General features: G+C 38.7%; 1 protein-coding gene across 4 annotated transcripts in view; it reads right to left on the reverse strand.

Annotated features, from left to right (window-relative positions):
- Nucleotides 1-24,294, reverse strand: part of ARHGAP6 (Rho GTPase activating protein 6) — a 313,335-nt gene that overhangs the window by 42,404 nt on the left and 246,637 nt on the right. For all 4 annotated transcript variants that reach the window (XM_059839747.1, XM_059839748.1, XM_059839749.1 and 1 more), the window contains exon 2: nt 17,342-17,501. In XM_059839747.1, coding sequence (XP_059695730.1) covers nt 17,342-17,501 — 160 coding nt within the window. The remainder of the gene's footprint in view (nt 1-17,341; nt 17,502-24,294) is intronic.

Consider the following 24,294-nt stretch of genomic DNA (forward strand, 5'->3'; position numbering starts at 1 on the left):
CAAGAGAGTCACCAAGTAATGTGTCTCAAAACATTTTTCTAGTTGTGTAAGCCAGTGTCTTAAGTAAGTCTTAAGTCTTTTATAGCAAGGAACATACCACAAAGGAGTGAAGTGGATCTCTGTTAATCAACTCTCTTTGCAATTAGGGTTCATGAAAGAACACAAGCTATTTCTCCATACTTTTCCCTCAAAAACACAAGCTATTTCTCCATACTTTTCCTTCTGAAAGCCAAGTCCAGAACGTTACCCGATAGACTGCTAAACAAATTCTGACTTCTTTATAGCCAATTATTATCCTTTTATTTTAAAAGTAACATTTCTTTTTTTCTTTTTACTTTTTGTAACGTTGATTGAACCGACTCCACTTGCACTCTGCAGTTATTTCCAGGATACCACAGAATCACAGAATGGTTAATGGTTAGGGTTGGAAGGGACCTCCAGCCCCTTCCTAGGAGATTATCTAGTCCATCACCCCTCCAGAGCAGGGTCACCTGAAGCAGGTGACATGGGAATTTGTCCAGGTGAGTTTGGAATGGCACCAGAGAGGGAGAATCTACAGCCTTCCTGGGCAACCTGTTCCAGTGCTCTGACCTCCTCAATGTAAAGAAGTTCTTGGTCATGTTGAGGTGAAAATTCTTGTGTTTTAGTTTACGGCCATTGCTCTTTGTCCTGTTGCTGGGCACCACTGCCATCCTTTTAGCACCTGTCTCTGAGATATTTATGATGAGATCTCCTCTCAGTCTTCTCAAGCCTAAACAGGCCCAGGTCCCTCAGTCTCTCCTCATAACAGAGATGCTCCAGACCCCTCATCATATTGTAGGCATTTGCTGGACCCTCACCAGTAGCAGATTGTTTCTCTTGTGCTGAGAAGGCAACAAGTGGACAGAGAACTCTGGATGTGGCCTCACTGAAGGTGAGAAGACAGGCAGGATCACCTCCCTTGATCTGCTGGCAAAGCTCTTCCTAATGCACCACAAGATGCCAGCAGCCCTCCTGGATGGAAGGGTTCCTAACACCCACAACTCAGGTATTTGGTTCCTGTCTCCAGGTACAATTGCCAAGAGTTGGTTATGTTAACTCCCCTTTCTCACACCTGCTCTGGTGAGAATTCATCTCTCTGAAATAAGGCTGACTAGATGGATAAGGTATTCTGGGTGAGAGTTCAGCAGTATAATGGTGGTAATTCATTGCCTGATATGGTCTATGATTAGATTTTCCTTTTTTCTTAGCCACATGACAAGGCTATAATTCAAAGTCATATTCTGATTGATGAAAAGCCCAAACTTTTCACACCCTCTGACATTTCCTGCTGTTAAGATTGAGTTTTTAAGAGAAATTCTTTCACCTCTTGGCAATGTGAATAGTTGGTAGCCTGCTTACATACACCTGACAGTACAGCTTGTTTTTATAAGCTTCCCTGCTACCATTGTGTTCTGGCTTTATATCTATAAAATGATTTTAAAATTATTTTCCATGTTATAAATTCAAATTACTGCTTCAGAGACTCTTTTTGATAGATGATTTATATTTCCTTGGAGTCACAGAGCCGCATTCTCCAAAAACCCATCTATTGATATTCTGACATCTCACTGAAGTCTACTGAGACATAAAAAAATGAGAGAAAGAATCAAAATTTGATGTCAAATACTGTGTTTTGCTATGATCATTTACATTAACAGTTTACCCCATGGCTAGAGAAAAAGAGTAACATATGAAAATAAGACTGAGAAGAATCTCAGTAAGAAGCTAAAGCTCAGAAGATCTGCCAAGAAGTGTGAGGTCAGTTCAAGTTTTCATCCTCTCCAGCAAAAGACATGATAAATTGCAGTCTATGATCTGTACATATAAATATGTTCAAAAAATGACTGTTAATACAGGGCACATCAAGCATGAATATGGCTGAAATATTCATAATGTGTTTGAAGACTCATGCAACCCCAGCAGTTTTACATATTAAATGAATCCCATTCACAATAATAATGCTTAGTATTTACTAGCTGCAGTGTGGTTTTCAAAATGTAATTAATATCCAAAACATTACTGAGAAACAGGCAAAGCATCATTACCCACTCTTAATACCTACTGCATGGTTTTTAATTAATTAGCAAATACTTCTGCAAAATAGCATTGTAAAGTCTGAAGTGCTATTTGGTATGGATGGATTGCTATTTTTAATTTTCCACTTTGGAAAAGTCTAAACCTCATAGTGAAAAAAGCTGTTGGGCTGTTATCCAGCCTTTTCTGTCAATAAATTGTCAATTTATGTCTTCATTCTGTAGATCAACAATACACTGCTCCATCAACAGGTTCCACTCAAGAACATCAGCAGGACTAGAGAAGCACTCAAATGACAACTGTCACAGTGAAGGAGGCTGTGGTTTTTTTCCTTTGCTAACCCATTCTGTTTTTCCTGAAGGACACCTGTGCAGACAGCTGTGCAGATTAGCTTGTTTTCAGAAATGGACTTGATCTGTACCATACTTACTAATTTATATGTTTGCTGCATTTTTCACTGCAATGCATACATCACTCCCTAGGCATCTATTTATTAAGACTAGCACAATGAATATTTAAAAGACCAAGAGTCTAGAATCAAACTCCTGAGTGCACATTAAATTGCTACGTGACCTGTTTTTCCAAAGTGGTGAGCACTCCCAGGTTGAGTTAATGCCAAAAAGACTTTTCTATTTGAAAAATTAGGTCATCTCTTTAGGACTCTGCCAGTGAACCACACAGCCTACAGAATACAAGATTATTTGTACTGATCTACTGACTTTTTACAAGAATTGAACAATCTGACTTCTGAGATTATCAAAACGTAAATATTTTGGGTTAAAGTTGAAATTCACCTGCAGTGTCATCACTAGCACAATTTTTTTAGCTTTTATACTATGAAATCCCAGATTTTCTACAGACCATTTGAGGGCTTAGATTTCTCTCTAAGTGAGACCTTAGTTCTACAAACTAGGTAATAAGAAATCATTTTCACACTGAGGATATATAAACTTCAGCTTTGACAGTTAAAACATGAAAAGAAAGAAAGAAAGAGAACATTTTTTAAATTATTGTTCTGTTGCTTTGCACAAGACCACCTACCAAACACCTACCTTCTATGACTGAAAGAGAGAGAGAGTAGTGCAGGCTGAATCCTGTTACTATTTACTTCCAGTACTTCTTTGTTCAATTTACATTTATTGAAATGAACAAGTCTATTTGGTAGGTAGAAGTGTTGCTCAGTATAAGCTAAAGCATCACAAATTAGGTATAGGGAATTAGCTCAGAATTACACAGTTTGTGGCACACAAAGTTAATACTGAGAAAGTCTTGGCCAACAGTTTCAGATTATGTCACTTAACAGTCAATATCCTGTCAAACCCTATTCCAACATGCTTTTACTAATTAATAAATTATGCAGTAAAATAGTGCAACAGAGCCTAAGCTTTGTACGTAATTTCTGGGACAATACTACAGTATTAGGTTTCATGAAAAAAATACCCTCTCAAATATGCTTGAAGTGAACCTGTAAGAAAAATAGGATTGTTCAGCACTTTCCTTATACATGGACTGGTGGATTATCTGTAAGAATGATATTCCTTTTTATGTTACTTACATGCAAAGACACCTTTTATTACTCAAAAACCTAATTCATAAATTCATACAAATCCTTTAAACTAATTTAACTCAGTGGGCTTTTGACATAAGACATGATATGCTGCTGACAGGGTTGGAGAACAAAGAGAACTTCTGGCAAGTTCTGGAACTTATTGGCAAGTTCCTTTGCTTAAGAGAAATGAGTTTCTTGTCTGTTTAGGGAAGAATGTTTGTCAAGTTCCACAATTAAGGGTTATTTTAACACATTATAAAAAGAGGACTTAGCTCAGTGATTATTATCAGACCCATAGCTCAATTACCAAAACAGAAACAGATAAAAAAGGTTGATATTGTGAGATTTCCAAACTACTTCTTCATAGTAATTCTAATTCTATTCATGGCCATTTTTCTTAATAACCACTAGTAATTGGATCTAACAGCACTTAAAGAAAAAAAATTAGAATAGATCTTCTAAGATTACAATCAATTCTGTCTTGAAAATTACTGCCAATGGCACCACAAAGCACAAAGTCAGACCTCTCTTGAGCACTCATTGGTTCACTTAACTTATCCAGAGCAACCCATTTTCCCAGTGCCAGCCTCCCACAGCCAGCCTGTGTGCCAAATGTCAAGCTGCAGTCTCTCTGGCCTGTGCAATACTGCAAATAATTGAGAGTGTCAATCAGACAACACTGCTAAATTCTGCTGACAGAGCACAATAAAGGCAAGACTGCACTTCAGTCACTGACAGTTGCAGTGTTTGTGGTTGCAGCTGCTTCTTTGGGTCACTATACAAAGCAAATTTACTTCTGAATATGCACTTGAGGCTGCTCTGCTGAAGAGGGTGCTGGTTTTACTTAGACATTTCTGTGACTATAAATGTTCATCTTGAAATATTTATTTTTAAAAACTTGTTGAAATGCCCTGTCCCCATGCAGTAATTTCCAAAGCACTGCCAGCTGCAACACAAATGTAGGATTAAATTCAACCAGAGAAACGGGATTTTGGCACATAAAGCAATATGAAAAGGGGAAGGCTGAGCCTTCAGGTATTTCTTATCACACTCACCCTTTGCCTCAGCCATACACAAACAAGACCTCCATCAGTGATGCAGATTACTTATTTATTCAGAAGCTTTGGACTATTGTACCATTTTTCTTTATGGTCTATGTTCCACACTTTACTTCATTTTGACTTAAGACAGCATTTCTTTGTGCTTGTCAGCTGGCAGCTGATGGATGAAAAGCCATAATCATTGAAGAATATCCCACAGCTGCAGTCATGACCTTCCAGGTGACATCTGGCTCTTAGATGCTCACCTGAGCCCACAGCACCAGTTCAGGCTGCTCACCAAAGGCACCACACACACAACAGAGGCAGCTTTCCTCTGATGCAGCAAACAAGCTTCAGCACTCCCCTCTCTGACGAGTTCCTGAAGACTGTGCTCATGGCACAAGAACCAGCATGAAAAGGGCAGAGCTGAAGTCAAAGCCAGTTTTTCAGGAGAAGGGACATCCCTCCTCTTGGGCTGTGCACAGGGGGACAGGACTGGACAGGGGCAGCACCTGAGCCAAACCCTTCTCAGGACAACCGTGAAAACCAGGAGAGCTGTGGGGAAAGTCAACTGTGTGGGAAGAAACATTCTCAGCAACACAGAGTGCACACAGAGAAAACCCACAACCAGCAGACACAAGTGTGCTTTTAATTCACCTCTTCCACATCCTAGCAGACTCTCTGGTAACCTGTGGCTAGTGCATCTTCTTCAGACCTAGCCTTCAGTGCCTCTGGGCTAGGCACTACTAATTGTTAAAATGAAACACAGACAAATTACAAAGTCCAGCTCTGCAGGTTTTAAGTGATTCAGCTGCTGAAAGTTTAAAAGCTGCACGATACACAATTTCTTTACTGTTGAACAGTAAGAATCTGGTGATGCTGGTAGACAAATTAAATTATTTATCTAGAATGTATTCATAAGTTTCCATGGAACTCGTCTAGAAGAAAAAACTGATGGAAATTTCACCTACTTCAAAAGAAAGCTGCATCCCTCTAGGAACTACAGTTTTATTTATCAAATAACAGCTCACAATAACCTCCTGTGGTTCTGATACAAATTTTTTAAAAACCCCAAACAACCAACCCCACATAATTTGCTTGCCAGGTACTAATAGATTTTTTTATACACATCAGTTGATACTGAACAGCTATTCTGAAGGCAAAGGTGATATATCAATTTATACTAGCTGAGCATATTTCCAGCAGACTGACCTGTCTTCTAGGAAAACAAATCTGAAAAGCATAGTTCCTAACTGGACTCAAATCTAGAAAAATGCACTATTTCTATTGAAACCTACTTGCAAGGCCTATTTCTATCAAAAATATAGGTTATAACTGCAGTGAAATAAGTATTAAGTCTCCTTCACATAAAACCCCACAAACAAACAGAAACAAACAAAACCCAACCAAAAAAAAAAAAAAAAAAGCAAAAAAACCAAACAAAACCCAAGACCACCACCACTACCAACAAAACAACAACTTACTTTGGTCACTGCTCTTCAGATAGCAAACACTACTCAACTCCTGTGGCTAGAGGAATAATTAAAAAACATTATGTTTTCACTTTATTTGCCTATATGTTCCTTGGTGCATTTAAGGACTTAATTAGTCTCCAAGTTTGTATTTTCAAATATGTTCTTCCATGATTCTCTGTCATGAAGAGATTTGCATTAACTGGTGGGCAAATGCAGGTGCAATTTATTCTAAGGGTGAGAACCAAACCTAAGTTATAGGGAATATGGGATTTGAGCTCTGGAGCAAGGTCAGGGCTCCTGGAGCCACAGCCAGAGGGAGGGGGATGTCAGAGCCCACCCATGCAAGGAGAAGAGCTGGGAAGGAGCAGCTTCCCAGGCCTGCCCAGGCCACTGCACTCCTGCTGTGCAGGAAGCTGCAGGTCCTACAGATGAACGCAGCACAGCTGCACCAAAAGAAACACTTCAGCAAGTACAAAGTGGATGCCTGCCTTGTTTGTGCAAGCTGTGTATAAATATCCTTAAAATAACAGAATTTTTAATAGTTGCAGAATTTTTCAACCCACCACAACAAAACCAAGAATAAAATTTCCTATCTTTCCTTTTAATTTGATTTTTTTTTTTTTGTTTAAGGTTTTCTTTAATCTGTTTCCATTTGGACTATTGACTGGAAGTAACTGTGTTGGAGAAGTCATGGAAAAAAACTTGTTCAGTTATTTTGCCATTACTGTAATGAAAACATATATAGGTTTTTTGCCATTTAAATATTTTTTAACTAATAATAAATTTAAGATGGCTGCATTACACAAGCTCTGAGGAACAAGATATTCAGTGAGTTTTAGTATCCAAACACTAAATTATAATTGTTTGGGAGCTGATTTGTTAAATCTTTAGGTGGACCCCTGGAAAAAACTCATTTTGAAACAAAAATAAACAGTTGCTCAAGTCCTTTTCTATGCCAGAATGAGGAAAATGGCTGCTGCCATACATAGATGGGATGATGGAAGTAACTCAAAAAACCCATGCAAAGCTACCTGGCAGCCTTTAGAGGATTATGAAGGAAAGGTCAAATGCCCTTGTATGTGGCTGTTATGGAAAGCATCAAAAAGCAGGCAGATTCCTGGAAAGGGAAAACAGATACACAATGCCAGGTCTGACTTCCCTGTGCATAAACACACTCAGATTTTCAACTTATACACAGCTCTGCTAGCTTCAGCACCTACATTAGCACAGGACTGCCCATGTCATAAGAAATCCCAAGTCACAGTAATCTAACAAAATAATACCATAATCCCACCTCCCAACCCCCAACAAAACCCTTAGAAAAACAGCCACAGAAAGTGGTCCAGGTCTTTTGATGGAACACAAGCCTTGTGTCAATAATGGAAGTAAAATGTGTGTCTAGGCACACTGAAATAAGAGGGAACCACTCCTTCTAGGCTTCAGGGCATATTTGCTACATTGACACAGATGACAGGATTCATGAAACAGTACCATGAAATAGCAAGTGCAAGACAAAATATAGACACTACTTTTTCACATTATAGCAGTATCCACAGTGTGGCAGGAGTTTCCCTAATCTCCAAAGATAGGAAAGTTCCTGACTTACATAGCCTGTGATACACCAGGGACCTTGTTGCTGCCCCTCTCTCTAAGTGGAAGCCACTCAGAAACCGTGATGATGGGCAGAGTTTTGAAAGCTTTGAGAAAGACTAAACAACACCCTCTGCTTGGAGTGTATTCATAACTCAGAAAAACTGTCAACACTTAAACAGGTCAAAAAACCCCAAAAAATGACAGGTTAAAATTATCTACACTAATAAACAAAAACAACTACAGTCAATGAAAGTATTTTAGCTGTACTGAAAGAAATTCAAAATACCAAATGAAAACCAAACAGGAGCCTTGATGCTATAGTTTGAGATAGAAAAATACAAATACAAGCTCTAAAACTGCTTTCAGTTCACTGGGGAAATGGGGTGGCGGGGAGGAAAGAAATCGACTGTCTCCTGGCTTCAACTGCTTAAAAAAAAATTTTATAATGTGCAGGGGAGAGAGTAGTTTGATGCTATTGCTAGTCAAAATGACTCAATTTGATAAGGAGAGTCCAAACACTACACAGTGGGCCAGGGCCAGAACAGATCCAATCACCAGCATGTAGCTGGCCTTAGATTTACTGTTACCAATAAAGTCACTTGCACACCTGTACTGGCCGGTGAAGGAGCAACCAAACTTCTTCATACCTCAAATCTTTCCCCTGCATTGCTCTCAGTGTGGCCATGAGTTGAGCTCTTCAAAGGAGGAGGAAATTCCCCTAACCCTCTGGAATTTAGGAGACCAGCCAGAGGTCACAGAGATGGCTCAGGGCACCCAAGTCTCCCCTGTCTTCTGAGCATCATCTTGTTGTTATGAATCCTTTGTGTAAGTCTGTCCTCAGACTCTCACCTTAAAGAAGCCGCCACACAAGAAAATAAAACAGCTTTCATAACTTACTCTCTCTGGGACTAATTAAACTAGTCCACAGTAGTCCTGCTCAGAGCTGTGATGGAGAAATGAAATGAGAAAGGAGCTCTCAGTGTGTGGAGGTGAAATCATGGTTCAGCAGGTCTCTCACTGGACAGTTTGGTGGCTCAAATGACTGAGCTGTTCCCTCTGAAAAATGACCAACGGATCTTACTTCTAATAATGTCTCTTTGTAGTAATTACCTGTCCTTTGTATCATCAATCATAACAGAAACAGGTGTTGAAAATGTAAACCACACAAAAAAAAGACACAAGGAGCTCTGCAGAGAACACTTGGTTGACTTCCTGCACAGAAATAGAGTCACATGGACATCTGTCTAATCTATTCTTAAAATCCTTCAGCAGGAGATTACATCTCCATTAAATCTCAAGGCAGCCTTTTCAGTGCAAAAGCCTAATACAAAGATATATATAGTACCACAGCTCTGATAAAATAAATCTATCTGGAGTCACTTCATCTTTCCTAATCAGTATCTAGAGACATTACACTTCTGGCACCAACACAGCTCCACTTAAATCATGACTGTGGAAAAACTAGAGAAAATTTTACTACCTAAGGCAAGAAAAAAAATCATCAGGAATATTCCCTAATGCACTTCTGAAAGCAGCAACACACACAAGATAACAGAAATAAGTCTGATTTTCAACTGAAATTTCTCAACAGGTATACTGGAAGAATACATGTTATACTGATGTCCCATGTTGACAAAGCTCTGCCAAAGGCAAGCAGAACATGGAAACTGGTAGGCTGCAATGTCAGTATTCTTAATAAAGGTTCAAAAGCTTTTTCCTTGGCATGTATTTCCTGGTATTTATTCTTTGGCTTTGAACCACAATAAAGCATGAATTCATAAGTCACTATCAAATCACCAGACTTATACATTTGACTATTGGCAAAACCAGGACAGCCTAGATGGGCATTCAGAATCAAAGGGTAAGTACCACATGAAGTGTGAAAGACAGATTTGGCAGAACACATCCAAGAGTATCTCTGTTACACTAGTGTTCTCTCAAAGGAAAACGACCAAAATACACCTAATTTTGCAAAGCAGTTTTAGAGCCTCTCAATATGTATTTTGCTTCCCAACACTGATTCTCTCTACCACGTGCCTCAGCTTTTCAATATGGCCAATGGTCAAGATCAATGTTTTAAAATGAAAGCTGAGATTTCCATGTCTGACACTAATACAGACAAAATAGCAAATATACTTACTTGTACTTCAAGTCAATAGCTATTCAGGTGTATGCCTAAAGAAACTACAGTAGACAGGATATTTTTTTGGTCTCAGAAGTAATTTTTCAATTCTACGGGACATATATGTGGTATATATAATATCAAATATATCTCTCTGGATGTGACATTTCAAAAGCAGTACCCTAAATGTACAACAGCATCTAAATAAGCAACTGCCCTAGTAATGAAAAACCCTGGTCATGATTCCATCTTCTCTAACTTTTCATGATATTTGTATATGGAAACACAGATTGTTGTATTTCCTTATTTACCTTAGGAATTTCAGCAGGATCTTTTTCCTTCACCGTGAAGGGAACTGAAAGACTCCTGTCTGTCAGCACTCCACAGTTAAGTATTCCTCCAGTGTCCACCCCTGTCCTCATTCCTTTCCTCTCTCCCCACAAACCACACCTACACAACAGGTAGCTTCTGGAAGTTACACAAATCTTTATTTTAAATGTGCTAAGCTATAAACTTATTTTGTCATATTTACATTATCAGTGCCACTGATTTTCCTGTGAAGCCTACAGCACTTTCTACCTCTGTTCTGTGTTCATACAGCACAATGAAAATGCATGCTGCTTCTCAATCAAAGCTCCTAGCTACTTACAAAATACTATTTAGTAAAAAGACCAGGTTTGTTTGTTTGTTTTTTTTTGTTTGTAGTGATTTTCTAATGAGTAAAACCTTTTGCTTTTAAACCTATTAGCTTACCTCTGACAGAATAGCTAGGTTGAATAAAGCTTTCCTGATGTAAACAGACATGTAAAACATGCTATGTGATACAAGAAAATCTCGGAAATCAATTTGCTGAGCACGGCATAGTCTTTTATAAAAAAAACTGCCTCACAGCAAAAATTTTAAAAAGGAACATCCCTCCTTGTTAAGTTTTGAAGATAACAAATTATTTCCCCTGTTACAATGTTAGAAAAATTATATTCTTGCAAGCTTGATGTATTTCCATTTTGTTCTTTTCTCAACAGTGGCAAAAAAAGTGAATCTGAAAGAAAAAATCCTGACCAAAAAATTCTGCAAATTTCCTTACTGGTAGGAAAAAAAAAAAAGAAAAAGTTTTTTTTCTTGTTTTCTTATCTCTGCCTGGAAAAACTCCTGTCACCTTCACTTTGATAAATGTCTGTGTAGCATAGTTCAAGATTGTGTCTCACAACCTCTACCCTGCAGCAGCTGGGACTTCTCCTAGCTTAAAACATTATTCAATTTTATTTCCTTCTTTTTCTTTTTTTACCCAGACTGAGAGATATTTGGTTTTGTTTTCTTACAATGGAAAAAGGAATCCCAGGAAAAATACATTTTTCCATGAAATATTTAAATTGGAGTGCACATGTGGGAAGTTTCAGTCTGAAAATCAGCAAGTTGAACAGTTTTTATCTCTGACCAGTCTGTCTGATACAGCATAGCCAAGATTTACTAATGTAGCATAAAGGAGGAGAATTTATCTCAGTCTTACTTGTCTTAAATATAATCTTCATGAACTCTACTACATTGAAAGAAAATCCATGGACTCATAAGCCCATGCCAGAGACAGTATTTATATGAGAAGACTCAGCAGAGGCTGGCATTAAGAGGGGTGGTAATAAGCCTCTACATTCAGAAGATACCCTGACACCAGTTCAAAAGCAGCCAGTCCCTGAGCCTGTAACTCCACAAGGTATACGCTACAGTTTACTTAGATGTTTTCCACTGCCACAACAGCTATCATGTATGCAACATGGTCAGTGATTAAAAACAAAGAGCAGTTTGGAGACCTCACAAAAATGCAAGCCCAGATAAAAATCATAGTCACTCTCAGTGTTAGAGAAAATGAATAATGAAATATAATGGGGAGTAATGCAAGCAAAAAACAGATTGAAAGAAGTACGCCCTGCCAAAATAAACAAGAAGCATAGAATTGTGTAACTCTTAATTCCCATTTCTATTCAGAGCTTAACTGGAATGGGGGGGCAGAGTACACAAATGAATGGTAAAAATTCAGAAAGCCCAGCCATGTTTTCCTTCATTTCAGAGACAGGGTTGTTTCAGCTCTCAGTCTGTAATCACACACTTACCCAGCCCCGCTTCTTCAATCTCATCTCACTAAAACAAGTCATACAGGAGACCAATGCTCACTCCATGTGAGCAGATGCACGGTGGCACATGTCACAAAACTCACATGCAAAACCATACCCCAGCACATGTTCAAGAAGCAGCAATTTCCCTTAAAATTATTTTCCTTAAATGACTGGGACTGCATTTAGCCTTCTGAACCTACCTTTACATCATATTCATTACAACTAAAGAAATGACCTAAGAACCAGATTTGACAGTAAAGTTAAGAATTACTTTCTCTCTCCCAAAACATCACAGAATCAAAGAACCATCAAGGTTTGAAGAGACATTCAAGATCATCCAGCCCAACTGTCAACCCAGCACCAGCATAATCACCAGTAAACCACATATAACTCCAAAATGCTCTCCTCATTTATTCTTGCCCTCCACAAATCCTCCAGCCCCACTGCAAAGCTGAGAAGACAACATCCTGTTAGGAAATGGAAAGAACATAAGAAATAATTTCTCTTGAATAAAGAGAAGACCTGCATGTGATCCCTGAGTCTCAAATCCTATTCGAGCCCCTTCACCAACAGGTACCCACCATACCTTCAAAACCAAGGCAGATGCTCTAGGAGCTGAATTAGGGTTGAAGCCTTAATTCCCCATTTGCTCAACTCCTAGTAGTTCCTACCCCAGCTTCCAAACACAGGGTCAGTGAAGTGGGACAGGACTGTTAAGAGAGTCATTATAAACATGAGATAAACTGATCCAATCAAACCTCATTCAACAACCTCTCAGCTCAAGAGATACCTTGGAGCCAATGAACAGAAGAAAATTACCTCCTCTGCTGCTCTGATCGCAGTTTTACTCTGCAGAAGCCATCTAACTTGAGTTAGCATTTGCTTGTGAAGACCTGCTGTAAAATGTTCATTTTTCTCACTATTTGTGTGCAAGGACATACACAGAATCGTGATGTCATCAAAAAGTAAGCACACCTGAAGTGAGTTGCATCACCATTTTTTTCTCCTATTTTAAAGAGAAGATTGACTTCCCTGAAATGAGAAAAGACACTATATTGTAAACATGAACTGCAAAGAAGCATCAGCAGAATGGTACTGTTGTGACATTCAGAATGTCAGCAAATTAAAAATCTTTCACAGAGTAATTGCATTGGTAAAGAAACTGCGTAATGCTTTGCCTGGAAATTACATCCTCTTGCAACTTAACACATTAACCAACACAAGATAAATGATTCTTGGTCTAATTTCTGGTGGCAAACGGGGGAATGACATGGGGGAGCAAAAAAGGAGTTGATTACAGAATTTGAAAGATAAAAGCAAGACAAGAAACAAATGTGAAACATCTCATGACATATGGAAAACTAGTACCTCTTGATCAGCTTGAATTCATTCGAATCACCCACCTTAGTGCAACTGTAGCATATTTTAAATGACATGCTGGTTAAAGAAATTCCTGTGGGAAGCAATCCCTTCTCTGTGACCACAGGATATTTTACTAGATGTTAATAATGGTCTTCATTAACAGTAATAGCTACAATACAGTGAAGGAGAGGGATTACATACGAGGTATCACAGTCTCTGCATTCCTACACAAGTGTGGGAATGGCCAGATGAGCCCTGGAACAGGTAAACTGCACTAGCTGTGACAAAGGGACCATCTGAGCATGGGAGGACTGAAGCATTATGAAGAAACAACCAGCATGTCTGTGGTTGTAAAGATAAGGCAGAGGCATCTGTACTCTGGTTTCATCTCCATGCAAGCATGTTTGGAAAAAACACTTGTTAGCCATGAACAATGAATTTTTACTTTTCACCGTACCTCTGCCACTAAATGTAATTATTCAAATGCCTGCAGGAAGCAAATGCCCAGCAGGCACATGCATGTTCCGATGTAATTCTCCACCAAGTGTTGAAAAGCAGCCAAAGAAACACAAAGAAGACCAACTCTATACACAGCTTTCTAAATTTTCTAATACATGAAGAGTTCCACTTGCCTCTACTCATGAATATTTTCATATGGCATTCTCTGAAGTAAAAGAGAGTTGAAGAGTAGTACATCTTCCATTTTTCTGGATCTCTCCAGTCCTACAGAGCTCCTCTAGCCCTCTCAGACAGTACTAGTTCTACATATCACAGTTTTAACAGTCTGTTTTTAACTTGAGTCTGGTTTTAACTTGATGGCTGTGATGGAATTTTATTTTATTTGCATTCTTGCATGCCCAAAGTGCCCAAGCCAGTTTCACATGGATAAAACTTGAAATTCCCAGTTTACACATGATGTTCGAATGTGATGATTAACTGGACGGCTGCCTGTAAACTCCTGTCATAAATTTTCATTCCACACATTTAAATATTATAGAACACGAAGTGGAATTCAGAGTGTCTCTGCCAAGGGTCCAAAACAATCTGTAGCAATGGTAGATTCTTATTCTCCTATCAAAGTACCAGCACAGATGTAGCATGATGGATTGACAGAGTGATTATTAGATATACCCACTTCAAAATATTATTTATTTCTGTTGTCAAAACTGGTGCCAAGCTTTGAAACAGGATGGACAGTTAAATAAGAAATGTTCCTTAATTCTAGCTATTACCTTCACTTCTTTCAATAGATGGTATTACAACATTTTAAAATTCATTTGTACTGGGTATTCCTTTGTGATGTATCCCATAAAACACAGAAAATCTAATGATCTGGTCATTCAAAGCAAGAATGCAGATGTGCAATTATTTGCCTCTTATTAATAATCCCACTGGCACATCCAAACTGGAGAGCAGAACTGAATAGCCAATTTATTTCTCAGTCAAACTGAGCCAAGAGATTCATTAAATGATGGGGTCAGCAGTAGCAATGAAACAGTAGCCTGGAATTCCTGACTTTTTGAAATGCCTTTTATTTTTAAATGTTTAACAAACATTTATATTCTTATTTAGTTTCTATGCTTACAATTACACTTTTCAGACTCAATATATCTAAAACTAATTTCATGTTTTATATTTACCCATGTATATATATGCTGTGAAAATAAAAATAGTTCTTGTGTGTGATTCAAACCTGAAAGACTCCCCAAATATTTGGCCTTTCATGGCAGTCCCAGCAGGAAACAGTAAGCAGAACACAAAAGCAATACTCACTCTTCAAAGCTCAGAGTTTGTGAACATGGCTCAATGGAGACTGGTGACAAGTGGTGCTCCTCAGGGGTCCCCACTGGCATCACCAGAGCCTGGTATCTCCATCAGTGACATAGACAGTGACACTGAGTACACCCTCAGAAAATCTACCAACAGCAAACTGAGTGGTGTGGTGGCCACACCTGAGGGATGGGTCACATCCAGAGGGACCTGGACAAGCAGGAGAACTGGGCCCAGGGAAACCTCATGAGGTCCCACACCTGGACAGCTCGCAGCCTCCCCACAGGCTGGAGATGAACGGACTCAGAGCAGCCCTGCTGAGAAGGAATTGGGGCTGCTGGTGGATGAGAGGCTGGACATGAGCCAGTGATGGGCCCTTGCAGCCCAGAAAACCAAACATGGATGTCCTACACTACATCCAAAGCAGCATGGCCAGCAGGGCCCCTCTGCTCCACTCTGCTGAGACCCCACCTGCAGTGTTGCATAAAGTTTTGGGGTCCTCAGCACACGAAGGATATGGACCTGCTGGAGCAGGTCTACAGGAGGGCCACAGAAATCATCAGAGGGCTGGAGCATCTCTGCTACAAAGACAGGCTGACAGAGCTGGGGTTGTTCAGCTCAGAGAAAGAAGACTGGAGAAATCTTAGTGTAGCCTTTCAGTAATGAACGGGGGATTAAAAGAAAGGTGGGGACAGTCTTTTTAGTAGGGTCTGTTGCAACAGGAAAAGGGGTAATGGTTTTAGAACAAAAGAGGGTAGATTTAGAGTAGGTGTAAAAAAGATATTTTATGGTGAAGGTGATGAGACACTTCAACAGGTTGCCCAGATAGGTGGTAGATACCCAATCCCTGAAAACATTCAAGGCCAGACTGGACGGGACTCTGAGCAACCTCATCTAGCTCAAGATGTCCCTGCTTATTGTAGGGGGTTGGACTAGATGATCTTTTAAGTCCCTTCCAAACTAAGCTATTCTATCAATGTGCATACTCGATTGTCTTGGATGATATTACCACACATCCATCCACATATGTAGGACCTCCAAATGTGTATTTTCTTTTCTCTCAGGAACAGCCATTGGCAGTTCAGACTGTTAGAAATTTTTGGAATGCTCTTAGTGTTCCAGTTCTTCCTAGGAATATCTGATAAAATTGTTTTCCTGTTGATCAAACTTGTTTTTGAGGGACCAGGGAAGCTTGACAGGCTTGAAGAAATTGATAAAATCCATCTCACTACAAACTGATGCCTTGCTATATGCATGAAGTTGGATTTTGTTGGTTTTGGCAGGAGTTTTCTGCAGATACTAAAAAGCTGATGAATACAAAAGCCTGTCTCTTTCGCATTTGTTTTCTACGTCATTATTTTCACAGACTGGACAACTTTTTTTCTGCTTAACTTAGACTCATTAAAAAATTGCTCCTGTGGCATCACTGTGTATATGCTACCACACAGCACCTCTGGTCAAAGGTGAGAGAGAATTCAGTGATCCCTTGTTATTCCTTATGTAAGTATACAATTGCAAAGAAACCACAGGAAAGCCAGATTTGCAGATGATTGCACAACAGCTATCTCTGCTATGCTTGATCTGCAGCCTACAGGAAACAACAGAAACTTTCTTGTTAGTGAGGTTTAGATCTCTTCCATGGTAACTTAAGTACAGGTCTACCACACATGCACATATCCTGCATCAGGATTCCAATAGCTGATCTTCTCCTTTTCATTTCATCTCCTGTCTCCTAGGAGTTTGATGTTTTATGCTGAAAATTAACTTGTTTTCTAGGAAATAAGCAACACTGTCTTTAGGAAAACTTGAGTAGGACTCATATTATTTGACATAAATGTCTTCACTGTCAATCTGAACTAGTGACAGCTGGCTTCCTTCACAGACAAGGTTACACAGAGTGAAAAATACCACTTCTATGGTAAGATCTACCTGACCTACATAGACATTTAACTCTGGATATCAGGAAATGTCAGAAATGCATTTTTCTCTCAACTGACTATTCAAGACATCCTGGCATGAATGGGTCTGATTTAGATTATCTACCCTGTAGACATCTGCCTTTGATCAGACGATTCCACCCCTAGGTGGCCCAAATTGGACACAGCAGAAAAACAACTTTACTCATCATTTTTACATAATGACTGTGGTTAAGCAAAACTGAAATGGAAGACAGTATCTGTGGAATAAAAAAAACCCCAGTGTTTACTGCTGTGATATGAAATCAGTGGCTTAACAATCTAAACAGAGACAGCTTATCAAGCCCTTACCTTTGGGGATAGTAATCTGACAGCCCAGGTCACAGTCCTGCTGCAACTGATAAAAAGCCACTTCCTGCAGCCGAGCACGCTCCAGCTCCGAGAGGCTCTGAACGGGAACTGACTTCAGCCGAACACTGCGCCCTGACATGCTGTTCCAAGTGAAATCACCCTACAGGAAATCAAATGGAAAAATATGAAGCATCATACGGTATGCACAGTTTAATAAACAGAACCATCTCTTTTACTGCTAGAAAAGGTTCTCACCAAAAGGCCATTTTCTTGGACATCTCTAACCTTTCAAATATCTTTATTTTCCCTAGAGCAGCATTCCTTAAAAGGGATATAGACATGCAAAACAAGAAGTCAGTTCTGTCTGAAGCCATTTAATCAAGTATTGCTGCAAAAACATTAGGATTCCAGTAACAAAAAGCACAAAGCAGGGAAGGGGAGGGGGGGAAGCACCCTTGTCTGCTTTTTCCACTTTACTTTCTCTGTACAGTACTTGATTGCTACTTAATTCTCTTCCTGCACCATCAGTCAGAGCAGCAGATCTCCATGGATAACATGCATCTTATCTCCCACATCTTGCTAACCCCACTCCAGCAGACTCCGAGAGCGCACTGGCAGAGCCCCTTTTCCAACACATCCCATCTCCTCCTTATGACGAGGCTGTGTTTAGAATATGATCGACTAAAGGACAAGACATTCCATGTTTTTGAACAGCTGCAATAACAACCTATTTGTTAACATTTATAGAGGAAACAGCACGAGACATGCTACATCTCTGTAAGGTACCAATTATGCCTGGAAAGCAAACCGAAAGCTTTAGCTGTTGTATATCCCACCTGTGAGAACCTACACAAAAAACTATTCTCCCAGTATTCAGCTTGGGCCAGAGAAGCAATCATCACTCAAAGAGAAGAGCAAGCACAAAGACAACCCTGAAGCCTGACAATTAACTTAAAGTAAAGCTTCCAAAATTCATCTCAGAGGACAGATTAGTACAGGGAGAGAAAGAATTTGTTTTTCATTCTAACCATGTTAAAAAATAAACATCAATCTTGTCAGTAAGTATAACCTGATCCAGCTGCTGATAATGAAAAAATTCTGATGCACATCAGCTGGGTGGTAAGAAACCCACCAATCTGCCTTTTATCACAGCATGGCAGACTTACAATTAATAAACTCCACTCTTGTTTTCAGTTTAAATTTCAACACCTATACCTTCACTGAATACTAATTTTTTTTCACTGTAAGCTTACAATTCATCTGTTCTGCACATCCATCTGCAGTCAAAGGATCTCCACTGACTTTAAAAATTATTGGCGGAAGCTCCTTAATATAAAAATCGGTAAAATTAGACTTTACTTAGCATTATGCATCCTGTTGTACGTAAACATCTTTTTGCACACTTCCATATATTTTGCCCATATATGTGCATGTATGTTTATATACACACTTACAACCTGTATATACATTTGTATTTAAGCATATTTGCACATCTACGACTGTGTGAGTGTATTCACATGTAGATATGAGACAAAAACCATTAACAAATGTGCAGCACCATTCAGCAATACAGATAAAAGGAATTGTACAGTTAACACACTTTCTTGTGATTCACAAAATATGTTTGAGTTCAGCAAGGAATTTTTTTTTTCAGAGTAGTTTTTTTAAGCCATTAAGCAATCAGAATAGATAAAGGCATTACCTCAATGTCAACAACTGGACCTCTTTATCTTAATGCATGTACTATGATCTATGTCTTTATAGTATTTATATGCACATGGGCTACATATGCAAAACTTCTGTGTTACCCCAGTATTTAACTAATGCAATTTGTTACTTAATTTTTTTTTTTTTCTCTTCACCTGTTCTTGCTCTTCTGGTGCCTTACTGTTGACTAACCTGATTTAGTAACCTCAGACTAAAGGTTTGCACAGTGTTACAAGTCAAGCTGTGTAGCTTAAACTCAAGCAAAACCAAACCAAGCAAGACTCACATAAACCTTATTTGAAAAATGAAAAATTGCAAGTAAACATTTACATTTTTTAAAAAGCTGTTGTCATTTATAGATAAAAGTGATCAAGAACAGCATCCTAAACCAGACAATGTATACAACAAAACTAATTCCTTTCCAACGCTGATAATGCAAAAAAAACTTTACAAGCACAGAAGTATGCCATTCAATCCTCAATATATAAAGTATTCTACAGTCAAAATGGTACAGACAGAGAAACACAGGTTTTTATGATGGAATTTAGGGGTATTTTATCTTAAGTTATTTCTCCATCATAAGCATTTTTATAAACTAAAATATCACTGGTATGTCTACCATAAAAAGTTTGAAATCCTAACCCTTAATATTAAAACAGGAACGGGAAGGAAAAATGACACCCCAAGGAAAATGTTAAGGTAACAGAATACATGTCCTGTTTCCTGTAGACCACAAAAACCAAGTGCAGCATGGGACTTCTAAGAATTACCACAAATTAGGCAAAAGTTCCTTAACTGAATTTTAACTGAATTCTGCATGAACACATGAATTACTCCTCTTTTTCAGGAATGAAATAGAATTATGAAAAATAATTTCTAATGAAATTAAAAACCAATTACAATACAATTACAATAAATTAAAAAAAACAGGTTTTTATTCTGCCAGTTTGCAAGGCCTCCATATGTTCTTGGTGCTCACTGTCTAGCTAAAAACAGTTATTTTCATCATCTGTACCTTGCAATGTCACCACAGGTTGCTGAGATTAAAGAGTGTGCAATCACTCTGCCCAATTGCTGTGCACTAAAGAAGACATTCCTTTTCAACACTTGATGGGTTTGATAAAATCTCTGCTAGGTCACATTAACATAGAGTTTTATTATGCTAATGGAACACATGACTAATAAACTAAAATATTTTTGGAAAATCATGTGGTAGGTAGGGCCAATGAAATCTCCTAATCTTTAAAGGCTCAAGAAACGTTTCCTTGAAAAATTCTGCTTCATTTTGTCTTCTATGAGTCAAAACACAGTACTTGAGAATTTAACCTATTCAAACACTGGTATGCTTTACAAAACACAAGGTAAATTAAAGGCCTCATCTTCCTCCCAAAGCACTGCACAGTTATACAAACAGCCTGCAAATATTGCAAAATCATCCAGGCTTGGGAGAGGTCCAGAAAAGTCAAGCTCCCTTGAAGAATGGGTGCTGGTGTAATTACATCTGCCTAAAGCTATTCAGCACACTGTGGGGCAACCAAAGGAGGACAAGGGCAGCACAGACATGAAGAATATTTTCTGTTTCTCTCTCCATATGGGAGGAAACACTGCACCAGCCTAATTCAACATCAGCCTGCCCTAGCTGGAAGCTTAAAAGAAGCAGAAGACCTTTAAGCAACAAGTCAGAATGACGTGTTTGTTTTTGAAGTTCATGCTTGTATGTGTTCAGATGTAGTACACAGGTTGCTCGCTGTTATTTAGATTATAGGACTGTAGGTCTGAATATGCTCTGCAAATGATTCCATCACCAAGAAGAAAAAAAAAGGCAACACACAATCAGAAGAGTGCAAACAGAAATACTGTTCTGGGATAAAGTGATCAGCCTGACAGGACATAAACTGCTAACTGCACAGCTGCCTTCCTCAAATAATTTTATGAAACCATAATCTAGACTAAAAGCCTTCTCTGTTTTTTTCCACCAACCAGTCACGTATTTTTCCTCTCAATTCCACAACTTCAGCTGCATTTTCTCTCTGGCATGCCCATTAACATCCAACATCTTTCCTCCACTCAACCAAACAGTTCACTTACCAGGTAACTACCTAAAATATCAGAGCAGATGACTCAGCAAAGAAGATTGCTGGAAAACTGCACCTTTTGCCTCTGAAGAATCTGATTCTGCCTATTTTCCCTGTACTTCTTGTCCACAGTCATAAGCACATTTTTAATAAGATGCAGACTGCAGCTTTTCTGATATTCTTTCAAGCATTTTTCTAATAGGTTAGATGCTTGGTAACTCCAAAGTAAACATTAAGTGGCACATCCTGACTTAAGTAACACCATGCACCTAAATTACTCTTAAGCATGTCTAAGCTATTCTTGTGTGCCTGACCTCTTTCTCCTGAGCCTCCAAGAGAAAATCTTGCAGATGTCTTACAGAAAAGCCTCGTTCTTCTGTCTTTGGTACAATACAGAAACTGGTTGACAACTGCATTAAATGCTGAATGTACTCGCAAATCTATAGGCAGTGATCTGCCTTGATTTCTGTGGAGTTTCAAGTCTTAGTGAGTTATGTGGGTGGGAAATAAGGCTGGGAAATAAGAAACCTCACACATCACAGTTTAATAAAAAAGAATTTAATGCAAGATGGAGAGTGCAATTTTTGTCTTATGTCTTATTGCTATTGTTAATGACTTTGGTCTGTACTGATTTAGGTGAACACCATTATCAGATTAGCTGTCTGCTTTTCATTACTCCTTTGCTCAAATCCATTTAAAACCACTAAGATCAAAACCAATTATGTCTATTTTCTTCTATCCTAGCAACTTTTAGCTATGCACTTGTATTTAGATGGGTGTCCACTGTAAAAGAACTCAGTGGTTTTGCACAAAAAGATTATATTGCAAATAACTTGGCAAATATAATATTAGAGTCATAATTCTGTTTGTTTAATTACTTTGTTAAGCTTCAAGAAACTGTATATCACTGCCACTTTCAATCTTTTGCTTCCTCATGTCATTTGTTTCAACTCTCCACAATTATTTCCAGACTCCTCAGGCATAAACTCTCACAATTTGGCTACTGGTACAGGTAATCCCTCTTCATTTCCCTGGTCCTGCTGTTAGTAAGAACAAAAACCAGTTTTAAAGTAAAAGTCAGTCACTTCAGTACAGCTACATACTCTGTCCTATTGAATCAACATACAGAATACTGTTCCTGAACTGGATGAGAATGAAGGAGAAGGGGAAAAACTAATTTAAGTAGCCTTTTAAGCATTACATGCAGTTAAAGACTGCATGGAAACTCCTTTACTAGTGCTATCCCAGATAACCACCGGCAAATTAATGAAGAGTTAAAAAGCAGCAGATGGTACAAATGTGCTACAACCTGACTCTGCCACCCTCATTTCAGCTGCTCTTCCACAGCATCCACAGCTCAGTGCATTACAGGCAGCACCCTGGTTTCCAGCAGGCATTACAAACAACTGCAACCTAGGATGCTCTTGGAGCACATAGACGCTCCCAAGTGTCTGCTACAGACAAAAGAAATGCTACTGCAAAAGAATTCCTTCAGATGAATGAAATCCCACCTCAACACTATACAAAGGAGAGGACTTGCTGTGTGACATGAAAGCATTCAGAGGAACAGACCTAAACATGGATGTACAAAGTATGGGCCCCAACAATTAATCTTCATTAAGAAAGACTGACTTCACTAAGGTTGTTATCTAGGGTGACATCCTGTTCCCCTTGACGTCAGTGGCAAAATTATTAATATAATGTCTCCACTAGGAAGAGAGTAAGTACAGTCCAGATGATTGTGTGGGGGTTTGAAGCCTTGCACTTAAGTTGCCTTACCTCACACTATATTGTATTTAAGCGTAGTTTTGTCAGAAAGACCATATTTTAGAAAACAATGGTTGAGATATCAAAACTACTTAATGGCAATTATTATAACCACTGCATTGCCAAAGACAGACACTTCCTCAAATCCTGTCTCATTCCCAAGGCTGGAAATCCATGTATTCAGGATCAGTACTGCAAGGGAACCCCTGTGGGAACACTGGAAAGCTGGTATTCATCTCAGAAGAGACAGAATTCACACCCACAACAGAAATGCTTCGTCTAGCAAGAAGGCACAAACCCGTGTCCAGGTGAAGATATCCATTTCAGACTATTAATTACAGTGGTGATTTCCATTTATTAGAGTAAAAACTAACTTTAGTCTCAGGATAAACAGAGAGCAGAACAATAAGCAGGCTTTCACAGCAGTATTAAAATTGTTGAAATAAAGGGGAAAATATTTCCGGATCAACCTTTCCAAGTTTTCTAAATGCCTCAGGATACTATTTCATGTTTAGAGTATTTAAAAGGCATTCTCTTACAAAAACCTGATGTGTAATGGAGATGTATTCAATTCCTTTTCTGACATTAATAAACCTGAATGATGTACAAAGGTATTGCCCAGCAAAATATTCATCCCTAACATATGGACTCTATACTGAACTTTTTCAACTGATCTAGAAAACCAACCTCCAGAAGTCAGAAAGCTCCCCTAAAATGCATCAAAATATATGGTCAGGTTCTTTTGATTTCTTACTTCAGCAGATACCAATATTTCTTAAGGGATTTATCAGGAAGAAACACAATTAAACTAGACGAGGCCAAATACCTTTTTGGAGGTTTCAAAATAGAGACAAAACACCTTAAAAAGCCCAAATCCAACTTCACAATTACAGCTGAAATTTTGTTGGTCTTCACATAAACAGCTTTTTGAGTGTTTTCATGTGTAAGAGAGAATTAAGCCATCCTGCAATACTCTGAATTTTGCTGCAGGTTAAGGGTACAAGCAGTGCTGTCACAACTATGACTGCTGAAAAACTGCAGTAGTTGAACGATCTGAGAGCACAGCAGTGAGCTACAAAAGTTTCATCTATCTCAACACAAAAGATTTGGGATAGTCTAGTTTCATTGAGAGAATAATTATTTTCCCTTCTATTGGTTCATTTACTGTACATTTTGAGAGGCTGGTGATAGGTTTTTCCAAGTGTTAAACACTTTTCCAAGTGTTAAACTTCTGCTTCATTTGGAATAACAAGAACTCCAATACAATAGCTGCATAAATATTATTTTTAGTTGCACAGCTTACTTAAACACACTCCACACCAGTTCCTATGACCAACACAAATGTGATCCCAACAGCCCTCAGTGTTCAGCTGCCTGTGAAGGTGAATGAAGAACCACAGCCAT

The sequence above is a fragment of the Haemorhous mexicanus genome, chromosome 2 (assembly GCF_027477595.1).
Source record: "Haemorhous mexicanus isolate bHaeMex1 chromosome 2, bHaeMex1.pri, whole genome shotgun sequence".
Classification (NCBI taxonomy): Eukaryota; Metazoa; Chordata; class Aves; order Passeriformes; family Fringillidae; genus Haemorhous; species Haemorhous mexicanus.